Source organism: Gobio gobio (genome assembly GCF_949357685.1).
Source record: "Gobio gobio genome assembly, chromosome: 2".
Taxonomy (NCBI): Eukaryota; Metazoa; Chordata; class Actinopteri; order Cypriniformes; family Gobionidae; genus Gobio; species Gobio gobio.
In genome coordinates this window covers 7711871-7725153 of record NC_137098.1, presented here as the reverse complement: position 1 = coordinate 7725153, position 13283 = coordinate 7711871, and the positions used below count along the sequence as shown (strand labels likewise).

General features: G+C 46.7%; 1 protein-coding gene across 2 annotated transcripts in view; it reads right to left on the bottom strand.

The window, feature by feature from the left end:
* Positions 1-3257: 3257 nt before the first annotated feature.
* Positions 3258-13283, bottom strand: part of parvab (parvin, alpha b) — a 44726-nt gene continuing 34700 nt past the window's right edge. The window contains exon 13 of one of the 2 annotated variants that reach the window (XM_079810873.1): positions 3258-3744. In XM_079810873.1, coding sequence (XP_079666999.1) covers positions 3668-3744 — 77 coding nt within the window. In that variant the 3' untranslated portion in view covers positions 3258-3667. The remainder of the gene's footprint in view (positions 3745-13283) is intronic. The other variant, XM_079810874.1, reaches the window with a different exon arrangement.

Sequence of the window (13283 nt, the reverse complement as noted above, 5' to 3'; positions counted from 1 at the left end):
ACATTAAATGCGGGTTTATTAGGCTGCTGTCACTTTAAGACCGAATGCACAGACCTAATACACTGACAAGCATTTAAAGCTGTGTATGTTCACTAAAGACAAAACTGTATGCGTTAAGTCAGACATTTTTATTTTCATCATTATTCTTGTGAGCAAGGGCCCAATGCAACTTGCATACTTTGCGTATAGGGAGGACTGGCACTGCATGTATTTGCTCAGCAGCAGCAAAGCAGATCTCGTCCTTCAAAATCAAGTTTATGTAGGTGAATTCAGGGTGATTGGGACACTTTTTCCAAGTAATCTTAATGGCAAAAAGTGTCCCAATCACCCTGAATTCACCCTATATCCCATGCCCCATGCCGTTAAATGCTGGTTGAAATGTGTTGGAAATAATTATTATGATGTTTGCAGGTCAAACTGACCCAAATTTATTTAATACGAAACAGTAAATAGTTAGCCTATAAATCTAGATGCACCCTAGCGGCAGCAAATATAATTTGCAGCCGCAGGGCGTCTAGCAACTCTCCGTTGGCTTGCGAGCTGGAAAAACCAACTCTGGTCAGGCCAATCACATCGTGTATACAGTCGGTGGGCGGGCTTAACATAATGATGGCAGAGTTGTGGCGGTTCCGCGTGCTATTCGTAAACAAAGAAGCTGGTGAACAGCGGTCTTTCGAATCGGCTTTGGCCGCGACTCTGGAAGACTTGGAGTTAAGCTTTTCTTTGAGAAAAGAACAAAGAACGCCACTGAAGTCACTCTTAAGAAAGTAAGATTTTTGCCTACCAGATACGGCGAAAGTTTCATCTATCAACTAGCTCCGCTTCTCCTTCTTCGGTGCTCTGGTTGGTTGTAGTGCTTTCCTATTGCGTGCAGAGGGAATTTGAAAGACAACCGTTTATCCCGCCCCTCGGATTGAGCCCTGCCAATGGTGTGTTCCCAGACCCAACATCTTGATGTGAGTCTGGTTTGTCAGGCTAGTAAATATATGCAAATAGCAAAAATATCAAAACCAGAACTAAGAATGGTCAAGTTTGATTTCATGGAGACTTTAAACCTCTACAGTGCAAAAACTATTTCAGCGACCTTTTAACTGAATCTATTTTAATTGAATGCCCATGCTACTTTCTTAATCTAAAACATCATGCATCAATATAAATCACCCACAGCCTAATTCTAATCAATCCATTGTAAAAAAAAATTAAAAAAAATAGGTTACATTTTTATTATATTTCTGCTATCATAAAAAAATATATATATATTCATATATTTAAATGCATTTGGTAGATGAAGCCAAAAAATCCAAAGTGAGTTATATTGTATTCGGGTAGACAATTTATCAGTTCATGCATTCCCTGTTGGGACTTATGTTGGGACACCCATGACCTTGGTGTTGCATGCTGCACTGTTTGAGTTGTACTGTTGAGAAAATAATACATTTTTATTCTGTAAAGTGTTAGCAAGTCTGCAGTTTTCCCACTTGATTGAGCCACTTTTTATTGTTGCCACAGGTTGTTTTTATCCTCATGGGTTAAAGGTTATTGGGTTAGTTTAGTTGCACAAACCTGGCAACCCTTATTCTGTACTTCATTTGATTTCGAAATTGCATTGGCAATGCTGTTCAAAGACTGCAGCACCACTGTAGCAAAGATAGCAAAGAATGACTCTTCCAAATTCATTTTTAACCCTTATATGGTCTTCAGTCACTTCTGACCGGAGAATTTCTTTTTTTTCCATTTTTAAAAATCACTGGTACGAAATGGTACGAACCTTGGTGAATTTTATGGCACTTGGAATGTGAATACACACAAAAAAAATTGAGGGCATGATTCGAACAGGCTAAGTGGTCGTAAAAAAAAGAATTCACACTTGTGGTCTTCGGTCAAAACCACCATAGGACCGACCATTGGAAATGAATGGGAAATGGACAAAAACACAACAATTCAGATAATTTTTTGTGTGCACAACTTACCACAATACTGAAAATAAAGTACACTGCAGTGAAGAGATGACACTATAAAATATCAAGAGTGTGATTTAGACATATCCTCTCACACACACACACAAACACACACACACTATGAACCACTGTGTCTATTACATAATTCAGTCATAATGCAGAAAAAGCTCACAGCAGTGAAAGGGTGACACTCTAAAACACTAAGACATAAACAAAATCCATTAATAAACACACCCATGAAATAAACACACCCATTCACACACACACACTTATACACACACACACACACACACACACACACGAACTGCTGTCTGTAACAGAGCAAAGTTTTGAGAGTATGTGAAATCAATTCAATAATTCAGGAATAATGCAGAAAAAAATGTCACAGGGTGATTAAATTAATTGCATTTTCTATTAAATTCTGAATCAAAAAATGGTAACAAAATTTTTCCTTGCGTTCTCTTTCTAACACAATGTTCAGGTTTGACTGAAATCATAATGCAAAAACTAACAATTCACTATTGGGTTGTTAAGTCTGACGTTTCCGGGTCCAAACGTTCTATCTCATACCACGAGAAAAATAACAAACGGTGCTAATATACACACACAATGTGGTCTAATACTACAAAAAAATTATCATCATAATCTCCATACCAAAATTCCAGACAGTGATTCATCTTTTATAAATCGGTAAAATATGAATGTCTGTGACGCTGTGAGCACATATACTGATGTGTAGACTGTAAGTATTTAAAATGTTTAACTTTTTAAAATGTTTTATGCTTAATATGAATAAATAGCGCTCATAAACGGCCGTCGATGGCATTCTCAAGTGAGTTGAGGCTTGGACCCAGAAACGGCGTTCCATACGTCACGACTTAACAAGCGGATTTCTAACAAAAAAATATCTAAAACTTGACAAAAAGCAGTCTTTGAGTTTGTTTAAATATATATTAAAATCTTCCACCTAATAAAAATATGTATGTCTAAAAACAACTAGGCAATCCACAAGCCGCTCTACTAGTGGTTACACTATGGCATTACACGTTTTTCCTTTTTTAACAACCAGATGGTGCTAAATCCAATCCAACATTGAATTTGAATGGTAGAGTCTCTCTTTTAACCTGAAATACTGCATTAATTGATAATTAATTAATCATTAATTAATAAGTCAAACAATTTAATTTTAATTTATTTTTTTCAATGAGAAAAAATTTATATTAATTACTGCATAAATATTAACTAGTACCACAAAACCCTCTCAAAATGCAAAATAAAGTATATTATTGAACAAAAATGTATTACAATGATTTTACTGAAAAAAATAAGAAGTTATGTTTCAGGTGTCTGGTCACTTTCGTAAGGAACATGAGTGTGATTCACAAATAAGGACTACAGAAGGGTTAAAAATGTACATGTAATAGTTTTTTTTTTTTATGTAGCCAACAAACAAAATACATTCACATTACAATAGACTGTATTATGAATTTGTACATTTCATATATTTCCATATGTCCATTACCATATATCATATAATATTAATGGAAAATAGGTCAACAGAATGTGATTGTTAAATATCTTTCGGACTGAATAAATATATGCATTGACTCAATTTCAAACATAAAGGAAACACAGAAAAGAATACAACAGCAATATAATACTGATACGAATGTGACCTCTCTGATTTCTGCACGTATTGTTCTCCTCTGTCACTCCACATCCCTGTACTTGGTGAAGAGGTCGTAGAGGACCCTCAACGTGGACTTGAGGTCAGAGTTGACAATGTCTGAGGAGACACATAAAAGATCTGAACATGACTGAGGTATGTAACACGGTTCATTTTACTGTCAAATATCTTTCCTCTCTCTCAAAATACCTGACATCTCAACTGCTAGTGTGAAGTGCTGCTTTTATTAATTAACAACTATAGGTTTTCACTTTTTTTTTTGCTTGAGAACGATACTCGGTTACTTAACGTAACCTCGGTTCTCTCTAGAAGAGGGAACGAGTATTGCGTAAGTTCCTTACGCTACGGGAAAGTATTCTTTCTTCGAGATTTCTGAAAAACCCAAAATTATCCTTAATTTTGTAACATTGTCAACGCAGTGCGGCAGCCTGGCAGACCATAGCAGGCTATTCCAGCGTGCTATTGGCTGCTCTGCTGGCAACTGCAGCAGCCTATCGGTGAGCCCGCGTGACGTGGCGACCAATGAGGGCGCTTCGCGCCCACCTGGCTTCATTTGCCTACAGGTGGGGCGTGGCCACGTGTATATAAGCAGGGCTCACGGGCTGCATATTCGGTTTTCGTAGTTCTGAAGCGTAAAAGCCCGCGGGGCGCACGGCAAGGAACGCAATACTCGTTCCCTCTTCTAGAGAGAACCGAGGTTACGTTAAGTAACCGAGTATCGTTCTCTTACGAGAGGTTCTCTCGTATTGCGTAAGTTCCTTACGCTACGGGAACATATTGTCAACGCCGTGCGCGCCTCGCATACAGCATATGTATCCCAGGGAACCGGGGAAAAAACACTGCTCGGGCAGGGTGGCCGGTAAAGGAAACGGGCCACCACATATACGGACACTTCATTTGAACTGACGGGTGGTTACAACAGGTGGTTACAACACCTTGTCTCATGAATGAGGGAACGGCAACGCCGGTCGCCTTCAAATTCACAATATCTTGTTATATGAGTGAGGTAACGGCACCGCCGGTCACCTTCAAACTCACAACAGCTCGTCTCGTAAATGAGGGAACGGCACTGCCGGTCTCCTTCAAATTCACATGAGCCTAGTACCGAACTTACTACCAGTATGTGAGCTATGTCTGCGCAGAATCACTGGGCAGAACCAACAGCCCTATTGAACTGATAACACTTTCGCCTGTAAGGCAGGAACTTCCAGATTGTAAAATCTCACGAACGTAGACGGCGAGGCCCAGCCTGCCGCCATACAGATATCGTGGATGGAAATCCCTCTGGCCCAAGCCCACGAAGAGGCCATGCCTCTGGTGGAGTGTGCTCTGACACCTAGCGGGCACTGCAGGTGTTTGGAAGCGTAAGCTACTGCAATCGTGTCCACTATCCACCTGGACAGGGTCTGTTTCGAGGAGGCGAGACCTTTAGCGCGCCCTCCAAACGAAACAAATAGCTGCTCAGAACGCCTGAAGGCGGCGGAGCGTGTGACATAAACCCTCAATGCCCTGACAAGGCAGAGGATATTGCCACCGTCCCCCTCGTCGGATGCTGGCAGAGCCGAGAGGGAGATAATCTGCGCCCTGAAGGGAGTGCCGATCGCTTTGGGGACATAACCATGCCTCGGTCTGAGAATGACCTTAGAGTCATTAGGACCGAACTCCATACACGTCGGGCTCACTGAGAGCGCGTGTAGATCCCCCACGCGTTTCACTGAAGCCAGAGCTATCAGGAACGCGGTTTTTAGCGAAAGGAACCTTGGTTCCACAGTCTCGAGCGGTTCAAAGGGATGAGCCTTCAGGGCCTCTAGGACCAAGGCCAGATCCCATATAGGAACCAAAGGGGGCCGCGGGGGATTCATCCGTCTGGCTCCTCTGAGGAAACGGATGATGAGCTCGTTCCTTCCTAGCGTGCTACCTAGCGTCGTCTGAGCGAACGCTGCTACAGCCGCCACATACACTTTGAGCGTGGAAGGGGACCTGCCCAGTTCCAAAAGCTCTTGGAGGAAGGAGAGCACCCGCTGGACCCCACATTGCTGTGGGTCCAATCCCTTGGAGACACACCACTCAGTGAACACCGACCACTTAGAACTATATAACCGCCTCGTCGAGGGGGCTCTAGAGTGTGAAATCGTGTTCATAACCCCTTCGGGCAGGTCAACGGGTATCCGTTGGTCACCCATACATGCAGAGACCATCGCTCTGGATGGGGATGCCAAACTGACCCTCCTGCTTGAGAGAGGAGGTCTGCTCTCAGCGGAACTGGCCAGGGGGGTGAGTGCAACAGCTTCACCAGCTCTGGGTACCAAATCTGGTTCTCCCAGCGCGGCGCTATAAGGAGCACCGGGCGGCGCGTCTCCCTGATTTTCGCTATGACCTGGGGCAATAGGGAAATCGGCGGGAAAGCATACAGCGGGAGGCTGGGCCAAGGTTGGGACAGCGCATCCTTGCTTTTGGACAGAAACGTCGGGCAGCGGGCGTTCTCTTTTGTTGCAAAGAGGTTGAGCTCCGCTCTGCCGAATAGGCGCCATACCAGCTGGACTGTCTGGGGGTGCAGGGACCATTCTCCTGAGAGAATGAGGCCCCTGGACAGCTTGTCCGGGCCCACATTGAGGTGGCCCGGTACGTGTGCAGCTCTCAGCGAGTGCAGCGAGCTGTCTGCCCACACGAGCAGGCGTTCTGTCAGATTGCCCAGACACCTGGACCTGACACCGCCCTGCCGGTTCACGTAGGACACCACTGTGGTATTGTCCGACCGGACCAACACGTGGTGTCCTCGTTTAAGCGGGAGAAACTGCTTGAGCGCGTTCTCTACCGCTATCATCTCCAAACAGTTTATGTGTAGGAGTTTTTCCTCGCTCGACCAGAGGCCCGAGGCTGATCTGCCCTCGAAAACGGCGCCCCAACCCGTGGTGGAGGCATCCGTCGAGATGACCTTGCGGTGTGAGATGGCTCCCATCGTCACTCCCCTCTGGTACCAGTCGGCTACTAACCAGGGCTCTAGGCTGAAACACAGCTCTGAGTCACTCTGATCCTGAAGCCTCCGGACGCCCAGGCTCTGTGAGGCACTCGGGCGTTTAACCAGCATTGCAGCGGGCGCATGCGCATTAAGCCCAGCTGGAGCACAGCTGCAGCTGAGGCCATACGTCCCAGCATCCTCTGAAAGAGCTTGAGAGGTGCGATTTTGCCCGGCCGGAAGTACGCAGCCATGCGCTGAACTTGGCGCGCGCGTTGGGGTGACAGGCGGGCTGACATTGCCACAGTGTCCAGATTCAAACCCAGAAATGAGGTTGATTGCGTGGGCACTAATGAGCTCTTGGTCCAATTGACTGTGAGCCCCAGGCTGTCCAGATGGCTGAGCAGCATTGCCCTGTGGGCGAGGAGCTCGGCCTCTGACTGCGCCAGGATGAGCCAATCGTCCAGATAGTTCAACACTCGCATCCCTCGACTTCTCAGAGGAGCGAGGGCCGCGTCCATGCACTTCGTAAATGTACGGGGTGCTAGTGACAGGCCGAACGGAAGGACGGTGTATTGATAAGCCTGGCCGTCGAAGGCGAATCGTAAGAATGGCCTGTGACGTGGCATTATCTTGATTTGAAAATATGCATCTTTCAAATCTAGGGAGATTAGCCAGTCTCTCGGGCGAGTATGCGCGAGGATCTGCTTGGTCGTGAGCATCTTGAACGATCTTCTCATAAGAGCTTTGTTCAGACGCCTCAGATCCAGAATCGGTCTGAGCGACCCATCCCTTTTTGGCACGAGAAAATACCGGCTGTAAAAGCCTGACTCGCTCATAGAATGGGGAACCGGTTCTATAGCCCCTTTGCACAGCAGCGTGGCTATCTCCGCTCGAAGTAGATGTGCTACTTCCTCGCTCACTCTCGTCTCTGTACGCGCACAGAAGCGCGGAGGGCGACGAGCAAACTGCAGAGTGTAGCCGTGCTTCACTGTTTTCAGCACCCATTCTGATACACACTGGAATGGCTTCCCACGCTCTCGCGTGTGCCACACGGGATAGAACGGCCTCCGGGCTCAAAACGCCGCGCTTCGCGGGTTTGACGGCCTGTATAGGAGGGGCGGGCGCAGTGCGCGCGCTCTCTGTGCTGTGGGCCAGCCGATCGCTCGCGATGGCTGGCCGCCCTACACACTGTATCTCTGCCGCTTCGAGCGGGGAGTGGCTTGTGTGTGGCCCTACACTCGTCGTTCCGGCCACCTTGGGCGGAGAACAAATGGTGTGTGGCGCGGCGCATGGCGCCGGGGGCAAAATGTTCGCGAAAATGTGTGAGCGCGTTTGAGCGGGCACAACTCTTACGCGTGGAACATGACCGGTTAAGAGTGGCTGTGTGACAGCGCGTGTGGTGATTAGGCGTGGGCGCAAATAAGCGGACACGTGACCTAACTCTAGCACTCGAGCGGCCGGTGGCCGCTTTATGTGAGTGAGAGACACGGGATTCGTGGTGCTTGGGTGCAGGGGTGAACACAAAAGTGGGCACGTTTACTGCATTTGAAAACACATACGGCGTGAGCCGTGCAACCAGAAATAAAGCAACTTCGTGATTTCTCTGGTTCGTCATAAAACGGCGGTTGTAGACAGGCGAGAGGGCAGTTTTGCCGGCTCGTTGGCTGCGTGAGAGCCATCTGCAGCAACCACAGGAGTGGGGGCTGACAGGAAGAAGAGTTTTGACGGTGGTCCGGCCACGGCGGGACTTAACCGTCACTTCCCCCTTCTGCTAGGAGGACTTTGGAGGGGCTTCAGTTGGAAACAGGCGAGAGGGCGAGTCCGTCGGCTCGTAGGCTGCGTGGAAAACATCTGCAGTAGCCACAGGAGTGGGGACTGACAGGAAAACAGAGTTTTAACGGTGGTCCGGCCGCAGCGGGACTTAACCGTCTATTCTCTCCTTATGTATAGACGCCCAAAAATACTCGAGCGCCACGTGGTGCAAGTTAGCTTTCTGTATTTAAGAAAAGCTGGCCGCGAGCCCGGGGAAGCGGACAGTAAAACATTTTTATCTGCCGCGAGAGCTGGGCTCGAACTCGGGTCTCCGGCGTTTCAGCCGCTGATTTTGCCACTGTGCTACCGGGAGGGACACAATAGCATTCAGTTAGCGCGAGCATACGGCAGTACGTCCTCGTGCTTGTTGGCAGTCGTGCGTGCATAAAAGACAGGCTCGTTACTGCAATAGTAATATTTCCAGCCGCCTGAACTGGAGAGGGGGCTGAGAAATGCTAGAGAAAGGCGGTTCGTCCGGCCACAGCGGGACGAAAACACCCTCTGTTAATTTCCCGGTGAGTGCGGCGCGCGCGGCACTCTCATTCCTTGTGAACGGCGCAATCTGCGCGGTCCAACAGGGGGGAGTGCGGGTTCGTTGGAGAGCATATGTCAGCGTCATGTCTCATGACGGCGTTTGTTCGCTGGGGTGCGTGTCTAAACAGGCTCGTGTACAGCAAAATATGAACAATTCCAGTCGCCTGAACTCATGAGGGGACTGAGAAGTGTGCGCGAGGGTGGAACAGCTCTCTTGTAACGTAAAGAGAGCTGCAGGACCGTCCATTTCTGCCATCCCTTGTATGTAAGCGGCGCATTAGCGCGGCATGAACAGAGGGGGGGAGGAGGCTCGCTCCGAGACCGTTCATTTCTACCATCCCTGGCAAGCGGCGCGGTGGCGCGGCTTGAACAGAGGGGGAGGAGGCTCGCTCCGAGACCGTTCATTTCTACCATCCCTTGCAAGCGGCGCGGTGGCGCGGCTTGAACAGAGGGGGAGGAGGCTCGCTCCGAGACCGTTCATTTCTACCATCCCTTGCAAGCGGCGCGGTGGCGCGGCTTGAACAGAGGGGGAGGAGGCTCGCTCCGAGACCGTTCATTTCTACCATCCCTCGCAAGCGGCGCAGTGGCGCGGCTTGAACAGAGGGGGAGGAGGCTCGCTCCGAGACCGTTCATTCCTACCATCCCTTGTAAGCGGCGCGGCTTGAACAGAGGGGGAGGAGGCTCGCTCCGAGACCGTTCATTTCAACCATCCCTTATAAGCGGCGCGGTGGCGCGGCTTGAACAGAGGGGGGGAACAGCGGAGTGATGTCATCATAAAACTGCTCGAGTCGAGCCCGCAGGGTCGACATAGAGAGTTCCTCGCACTCTGGGTAATCGCCCGCGAGGAGTGCGGCGGCGGCGTGGTCACGGCCCAGACAGAGAGCGCAGACACATGGCGGTCTCTGGTGCTGAGCTGCACGTGGCACGAGCCGCAGGTGGAACGAGGCGTTTTGATAAAAACGCTCGTGCTCTTTTATGAAACGTGTGACGCAACGGCGAGAACACGTGCAATGAAAGGATATAATGCTGCCGGATAGCAGAGCAGGCTATCCGGCGCGATGCTGGCGCGATGCTGCCGGCTTCTTCAGGCGCTGTCCTCTGCTTGCTCGTCTGCACGATCACGGCGGCGGGTTCCAGATCCAGCGATGCGAAGGGCTTCGCTGAAGAAAAGAAAATCGAATATGCAGCCCGTGAGCCCTGCTTATATACACGTGGCCACGCCCCACCTGTAGGCAAATGAAGCCAGGTGGGCGCGAAGCGCCCTCATTGGTCGCCACGTCACGCGGGCTCACCGATAGGCTGCTGCAGTTGCCAGCAGAGCAGCCAATAGCATGCTGGAATAGCCTGCTATGGTCTGCCAGGCTGCCGCACTGCGTTGACAATGTTACAAAAAATTTTTTCAGAAATCTCGAAGAAAGAATACTTTCCCGTAGCGTAAGGAACTTACGCAATACGAGAGAACCTCTCGTAAGAGAACTCACTGTCACTATGTTGGACCAACTTTCCCAGTTTTCCAACAGTTGACAAAAAATACTTTTAGAAAGTTGAAAGTGTCCTGCAGTGTGACAAGTTATGCTGAATCTGAAACTAAACAGCACTTTTGTGCATACAGCTTTTTTTTCTTCTTTTTTTTTAGACAGTGGGCAGGTTTTCCATCCAATAAATATGTGTAGCCCAACTCTTTCATGCAATGAAATGTAATTGAGTTGGTCCAACTCAATTTGATCAAATACAGTTTTTAAATGATATTTATATACTTATAACATTCCTTTTTTATACTTGTCAAACTTCAATTAAACCATTTAATTGGAAAATTAATTATAAGCAGTTTTATTCATCACCATACACAATGAATATAATGAAAATAAAAGAAAAGAGGTGTCACTCCAGACATTATAGATCACTGATTGCCCACAGCCTAAACACAGGCGCCACTCTTCAGCATAAATTCAAAAACATCATCGAAACTCCAACATACAAATGTCCAACATAACTGAACATTAAAGGGGGGGGGGGGGGGTGAAATGCTGTTTCATGCATACTGACCTTTTTACACTGTTAAAGACTTGGATTCCCATGCTAAACATGGACAAAGTAAAAAAAAAAAAAAAAAAAGTTGGACGTTTGATGGAGTATTTCTGTGCCAAAAATACTCCTTCTGGTTTCTCACAAGTTTCGGAAAGTTTTTTTCGAGTATGGGTCTATGTGAGGTTAGATGGGGCGGAATGTCCTTGTACGGGCCGTACGGGCTCTTCTCATAGAAGGGCGCGCGCGATTAGAGCGAGAGAGCAACCGCTTTAGGGAAGCCGGCTACGCTGCAGTCACAGGACTTCACAAAATCAACAATGTCACCAAAGAAGTGTGTTTTTGCTTGTCAGGGCAAGACAACCCTGTACAGCTTCCCAAAGAACCCAGCGTTACTGGGACAGTGGATGGAGTTTGGTTTTTGTTTGTTCACTGAATTTTGGCGACGATGGATTATAAACAACGTACAGTTCAACTCCGGATTTGTAGCTCGTCTAATGCTGAAAGATGGAGCAGTCCCAGCGATTAAAGGGTTAGTTCACCCAAAAATGAAAATTATGTCAGTAATTACTTACCCTCATGTCGTTCGACACCCGTCAGACCTCCGTTCATCTTCGGAACACAAATGAAGATATTTTAGTTGAAATCCGATCGCTCAGAAACGCCTCCATTGGCACAATGCACTTTACACTCTCAAGACCCTTAAAAGACACTAAAGACGTCGTTACAAAGTCCATCTCATTACAGTGGTTCTAAAATAACTTTATAAAGTGACGAGAATAGTTTTTGTGCGCAAAAAAACCCCTAAATAATGACTTATATAGTGATGACTGATTCCAAAACAAGGCATCATTAAGCTTCGAAGTGTTATGAACCAGTGAGTCGATTCAGCGGTTTGAATCGCCAAAGTCGCGTGATTTCAGCAGTTTGGCGGTTTGACACGCGATCCGAATCATGATTCGACTCGCTGATTCATAAAGCTTTGAAGCTTCATGATGCATTATTTTGAAATCGGTCATCACTATATAAGTCGTTATTTAGGTTTTTTTTGCGCACAAAAACTATTCTCGTCGCTTTATAAAGTTATTGTAGAACCACTGTAGTGAGATGGACTTTGTAACAACGTCTTTAGTACCTTTTATGGGTCTTAAGAGTGAATCGTGCATTGTGCCAATGGAGGCCTTTCAGAGCCATCAGATTTCAACTAAAATATCTTCCTTTGTGTTCCGAAGATGAACGGAGGTCTTACGGGTGTCGAACGACATGAGGGTAAGTAATTAATGACAGAATTTTCATTTTTGGGTGAACAAACCCTTTAAGGTTTACGGTCATGCGTTGGAAGCAGGCGGTGAGTAAAACTGCTTCAAAATGTTACTGTTACAGTACGTACCATAGAGACGTCCTGCTGTAGTCGTCGATGCTGCTTCTCCGGTTCAATTTCAGCCTCTAGATATTATTCTGGATCATATATGTGTGGTTAAATCTGATTGATAGTCATGGTTTATATAGGAGAACGTTTTTTTTCTCCACATTTAAGGATGTCACAGCTTTCAGACACTCTCAACGCAATAGCCGCGCACGCTCGTGATTCTTTAGTTTCGCCCTGACGATACGCCTCCAGCCGCTCGTTGTTTTTCGCAAAGACTCGTTACAGCGTATCTTTCTTTTATAAATATAATAAAACTAAAAGACTTTTTCGGAGATATGAAAGATGCAATACTACTCTATAGGCAGTCAAGATTGACATGAGATTGACTGAAACTGAGTGTGTCCCCCTTTAAACACTAACATTAACTAACTATCCCTTTACAGAAAAACTGATAAAATAACACTTTAATCCCTAAATTTACTCTCCTAATGGAGTCCCTTGTAAAGCATTCTGGGAACTACAGATCCACTGCCCAGTTAGTTATGTCAACACAAATATTTCATGTAGTTTTAACACAAATTAACCTCAGTGTTAAATATATTAGGTTGATTGAACTAATTAAGTTGTGACAAAAATTTGATATTTTTAAGTAAAGTGGACATAATTTAAATGTGTCATATCTGCCCTGTTTATACCTGGTATTAAGATGCGTTTTGGTCACAAGTGGATGACGCAAAATACAGGTGTAAACGGGTCTAAAGCGTTTTGAGCTTGTCCACTTTCGACCACTTCCAGAGGTAGTGGAAACACATTCAACCGGATTGCTTTTGTAGTGTAGACGCTCATGTGTTCAAACAGCCACAAAAGACCGTCTTCTCTCGGTCTACTGACCTAATGCGTGAACATTATGGGAAGCGCACTACCCAGACGGGATTTAAA